Source organism: Gadus morhua, chromosome 14 (genome assembly GCF_902167405.1).
Source record: "Gadus morhua chromosome 14, gadMor3.0, whole genome shotgun sequence".
Classification (NCBI taxonomy): Eukaryota; Metazoa; Chordata; class Actinopteri; order Gadiformes; family Gadidae; genus Gadus; species Gadus morhua.
The window spans coordinates 26,179,381-26,184,621 of record NC_044061.1 but is presented as its reverse complement, the minus strand read 5'-3'; the positions used below and the strand labels follow the sequence as shown (position 1 = coordinate 26,184,621).

The 5,241-nt window shown below is 44.4% G+C and overlaps 1 protein-coding gene across 1 annotated transcript in view; it reads right to left on the bottom strand.

The window, feature by feature from the left end:
- Positions 1-316: 316 nt before the first annotated feature.
- slc6a2 (solute carrier family 6 member 2) overlaps positions 317-5,241 on the bottom strand; it is a 19,976-nt gene continuing 15,051 nt past the window's right edge. Inside the window, exons 10-15 of the mRNA XM_030377524.1 lie at positions 4,952-5,080; positions 4,051-4,150; positions 3,755-3,855; positions 1,950-2,117; positions 911-982; positions 317-800 (exon numbers count right to left, since the gene is read on the bottom strand). Of these exons, the coding sequence (XP_030233384.1) occupies positions 777-800; positions 911-982; positions 1,950-2,117; positions 3,755-3,855; positions 4,051-4,150; positions 4,952-5,080 (594 nt within the window). The 3' untranslated portion in view covers positions 317-776. The remainder of the gene's footprint in view (positions 801-910; positions 983-1,949; positions 2,118-3,754; positions 3,856-4,050; positions 4,151-4,951; positions 5,081-5,241) is intronic.

Here is a 5,241-nt window from a genome sequence, read left to right as displayed (position 1 = left end):
CAAGCGACCGCTGATACTATGTGTTCCTGTTCCGGACTGGGGAGAGAGGGAGTGTGACACCTGATAAGGCACACACAGATAAGCTGCGCCTCCGTAGGAACAAGGAGGACTCTGGGGTTAGGAGGATGTGGTCCTACGGATGGCATGCTTTATGAGCACTTCTGCACAGCTGAATAATACTTGTTTTATGGGAGAAGTATTTACATTTAAACCCCCACCCCCCTCCCCCCGCCAAATTGCTATAGGTGCTGGAAAGATTACGCCTTGAAAGAGAGATGAACCAAAGTGCTTTGAGACATATATTGAAGTAATTATGTTTCAGTTTTAGTATCCAGTCTGTATGGTGTAGGTATAGCCAACCTCAGCTTATGCAAAATCATGTTTTAAAAAATAAACATAAATAAATTAAATATCAGAGGTCAACGCAGCCCAAGAGAGAGAGAGAGAGCGTAGAACGCAACGACACGATGACTAGACTCTCAGCGCTTCTCTTTTCTTTTAGCGTGTCGTGTGGCGCAGTTGGCGTCTGTTTCACGGCATGAGCCTGAAATCTACAAACGACAGATCTGCAGGTTTACACAGACAGCCATAAAAGGGAGTGAAGTGGGAGAGAGAGGGAGAGAGAGAGAGAGAGAGAGAGAGAGAGAGAGAGAGAGAGAGAGAGAGAGAGAGAGAGAGAGAGAGAGAGAGAGAGAGAGAGAGAGAGAGAGAGAGAGAGCCAACAGCACACTGAGAGACTGCAGACAGAAGAGGTGATTTCTGCTCTCGCCCGGCTGTCAGATGGCCAACCAGTGCTTGAGCTGAAACACAAAACACAGATAAATGTCAGCTCCATTATTTCCTGAGTTAATGAATGGAAAAATAAAGAGTAGACCAGTAAAGGAACAATACAAGAGGAACAAAAACCTACGGTGAACTGCCGAATGTTGCCCTCCTTCACCAGATGATGCTCATGCTCCGGAGTGACGCAATAGGCGATCCTCTGGAAGACAAAACGTGACGTCACTCCACGACCAAACGCAACCTCTCATCCTTTCACCCTTTTATTCCCTCCCCTTTCTCCGTCCAATTGACCTTAGCTAGGCGCTGCAGTAGTTTAACACAAGCATAATTTATTTTGTCAAATTCTGCTCCTGCACTAATCGTCCCTCTCCTTCAACCCAATGCGAGCTCTGTTTTGGAGCATTCCAGGGGCCAGGGTGGAAGGAAATGCCATCGTGGTCCATGGGAAGCAACAATACCGTGGCGTATTAGCGTAGCATGCTAGTGTTGCGTTCTAGTGTAGCGTGTAAGCGTAGCGTGTTAGCACAGCATGTTGGCCCAGCTTGTTAGGGGGCACAGGAATAGGAGGGGAAATGTTGCTTTGAGCTGTTATTTCGATTGCATCGTTGTTATGTGTTTACGATGCAAAACATGCCTGGAACACCCAGAAGAGTGTGTGTGTGTGTGTGTGTGTGTGTGTGTGTGTGTGTGTGTGTGTGTGTGTGTGTGTGTGTGTGTGTGTGTGTGTGTGTGTGTGTGTGGGTGTGTGTGTGTGTGTGTGTGTGTGTGTGTGTGTGTGTGGTTGTGTGTGTGTGTGTGTGTGTGTGCTTGCATGTGTACGTGTGTGTGTTTGCATGTGCCTGTCTGCTGCATATGTGCATGTGTGTTGTATCTCCAAACAGGCTTATGAACTACAGTACTGAAGGCGTTCATATGCATCTTACCTCCTAATTAGACTATTACTAATATTTTTCAGAATCAGAACAATTTTAATTGGCTATTTTAGCAAGTCAAGTTCCTCCACATATACCTAAATACAGTGCATGCATAAAAACGTTTGTTTTATACATGTATATAATGAAAATACAAACAATAGATATAATAGTATCTCATCTGTATAATATGTACACAATGTGTTCCCATCATTCAGTGGCGGCGGGGCGGTACCATATCCCCACTGAACTGACCTCTTTAAATGTCCCGGGCATGCTGAAGAACTTGTAGACGGCGTAGACGGGGACAAACAGCATGGAGGACAGGGCCACGCCCCAGCCCACCACGTTGGACCAGGGGGGGAAGACGTAGTCGTCCAGTGTCAGACCGGTGGACGTCACGATGCTGGCGATCACCACCACCTGTTCCCATGGGAACCAGAGGATGAGGTGACAGAGAGGGAGGAAGGACCACAAGTCAGAGTGAGAGCTGATGATGGCTGGCGTCACATCTGTAATGCATCTAAAATATTACAAAATGTAATTTGATTTAACTTAGACGTATCTCAGTGGCACTCATCATGAATCAGTCTTCTATGTTACCCACTTCAATTTCTTAATTGAAGTGAGCAACTTTTTAATCAATAAATTGTAAGTTTTTAAACTTAAAAGTACCCAACACTGTGTGCCTACAGAGCAGAACACAGTAAACTGTAATTAAAGGCAGTGTTTCATGAAGCAGTTCTTGTTTTCCCTGCTTCTCCGCTAACTCTCCCACTGGAAAGCAAAGGGCACCGACGTCTCTCTGCTCACAGATGCCAGGGCTGATAAGGCCAAAGTGTTGGTTGCGGTCCTCCTGACATATTGATGTTTTTTCCCCAACGGATCCGAAGCAGTTTATAAACGAGCGGAGAACCGTCCGTAAAACCCCAGCTAATGGATGGAGGTTTCCTGCTTTTAATGGCCAGATGCCACTTAAATTGTTGCCTTAGTGGATTCTTGAACTGGATTGGATTCTAACTGATTAAACTCTTTGTAAAGGTATAAACAGAGGCAGATTTATTTAACAATGCAGTTTAATGCAAAATTTAATCAGAGCATTGAACTTTTATATGATTAAATATTTTTCATATTTGATGATTAATATGCAGGGTATCTGCAGGTTTTAACAAGTTTAATTTAAGTCTTTTCAATACCTTCTTAATACTTAGAACACAATTGAACACAGATTTCACAGTCCAACGTTGTATGGGTAAATGACAGTGGGTGACCTGGATTTGTTTTATAAGTAGACCATTAACATGGTGCAAAAGAGCAGGGCTGCTTTCTTGGCAAGAGCATCCTGCACACATGTTCTCACACCAGTTGTCAACATCTCATGCCACGGGGCGAGAACATAAACCTATTTCACATCAAACACATCCAAATTTGACATTCATTGGTATGAGGTTTGTTACTTATCTGCTTCCAACAAATAAATTGCATCCTATGCAAATTACAGCTATTTTAAGTCCTAAAATTAAATAATTAAATAATATATAATTAAAATAATAATATGACTAAGACTTTTTCATACATTCATTTTTAACACATGCATTTAAGGTCCTTAAGTTATAATAAAACTAAGACTTATGATATAAAAATTTAAAATACTTTTCAATACTTTAAAAACTGTTGTTGTAATAGGAACCCTCCATGATTTCAAAGGGCTGGGTTGGTGGTTTGTACAACCTGTGCTCTGTCCCTTCATGAGGTCGGAACATATTAAATGGCCCCATAGAAAGGATTTGAAAAATATATAAAAGTCGGACAGTTGGCGTCGGGGAGCATGAATCGACCCCACAAGGCGAGGGCTCACTGTTCGATTCCCTTCTACCAGATGAGCAGGCTCCCTCTTAAAGTCCACATTGAACACTTTGCAAAGATCTTTAAATCAACCTGTTGTGGGTCATTTTAGCGGCCCATGCAGTTTAGTCTTTACTCCAACAATGGTTTCTTTGATTTTGGTCTCAGAGCCAAACATCACATAATGAAAGCGTGAAAACAGCTGTGGTTCCTACCAGCAGGAAGGTTGGGCTGACGAACTTCCAGCACAGTCTCCAGTAAAGACCGGGCTTGAATCCCATCATGCGCTCAATGTCCTCACTGAAGCGGTCCACACCTGTTCACAGAGAGACACAGCGCATGGAGGACTGGGAACTGGCAACCCTTCATAAAGGGTTAATGGTATCACCCTTAATACCCTTAATCACAGGTTCAGTCTCAAAGGACTCAACAGGTCTTACATTTATGAAAGACCTAACACCGCTATTGTCCCTCATTGATGAAATGTAATTGATGCAGAGGAGCGTCTCACCATAAAACCAAGACACTCCGATGGCTTCGATAAGCACTCCGAACAAGATGGATGTTCCTGCTGCATAGCTGTCCAGCAGCGTGAGCACGTAGATCCCGCCCTGCATGAGGAAAGAGAAGATGTACATTTATAACATGAGAGTGAGAGAGAGCGAGAGCGAGAGCGAGAGAGAGAGAGAGAGAGAGAGAGGGAGAGAGTGAAGGAGGGAGAGGGAGAGGGGAGATAGAGACGGAGAGAGAGAGAAAGAGAACGAGGGAAAGAGAAAGGGAGGGAGGGAGGGAGGGAGGGAGGGAGGGAGGGAAAAAGAGAGGGAGAGAGAGAGAGAGAGAGAGAGAGAGAGAGAGAGAGAGAGAGAGAGAGAGAGAGAGAGAGAGAGAGAGAGAGAGAGAAAGACAGAGAGAGAGAAAGAGAGACAGAGAGAGATGGCCTGCACAACTTAGAAGATACTCTCATGGAAATTATCGAGTGGGTCCAAGCTCTAGGAGGAAATGCAGGGCAACATAAGTACAATTTGCTTGTCTTCGGAACACAGTGACCCATCGGGTTACAGGGGCCAATCGGGTTACCACAGACGAAGCGTTGATAATCTCATTTGTATCAAACCAAGACACCACGGGGTTGCATTCTGACCCTGAACTCACACAATGAGCTCTTTTATGAGCGCTGACTTCTAAACAGGTAGGGCTGAGGGAAGGAACGGGGACTTTAGAGATGACTATCAAAACATAACATTTCTCGGCACCGTTCGATTTAATTTAAACAAATCTTTATAAACGGTAATGCCATTGGATGTTCCATGATGTTAATCGTGGAGTACACGCAACAACCTTCTCTCACAAAGCCTGAAGTGAATATCTTCCACTGAGACATGGGAGGGCCGATAACCTGCTGGAATACTGACGTTGGTGATGCAGAGTAAGGCGAACAGGAAGGTCCCGAACGCCGTGGCGAAGGTGAACAGCTTGCGGTGTTTCTTCAGGATCTTGAAGTCATCCGCGAGGCCGGTGATCACTGCCTCCATGCCGCCCATCTGATGGACACAAGCAGTGTGACTTCAGCATAATGGTGAAAATAAGTGTCAATGTAATCATCATGATTTCAGCATAACAGTGAAAATAAGCAGTGACTTCAGCATAATGCCGCCGTAGTAGTATGCATTACTTTAAGGGCATTCTACAGCAGGTTCTACAC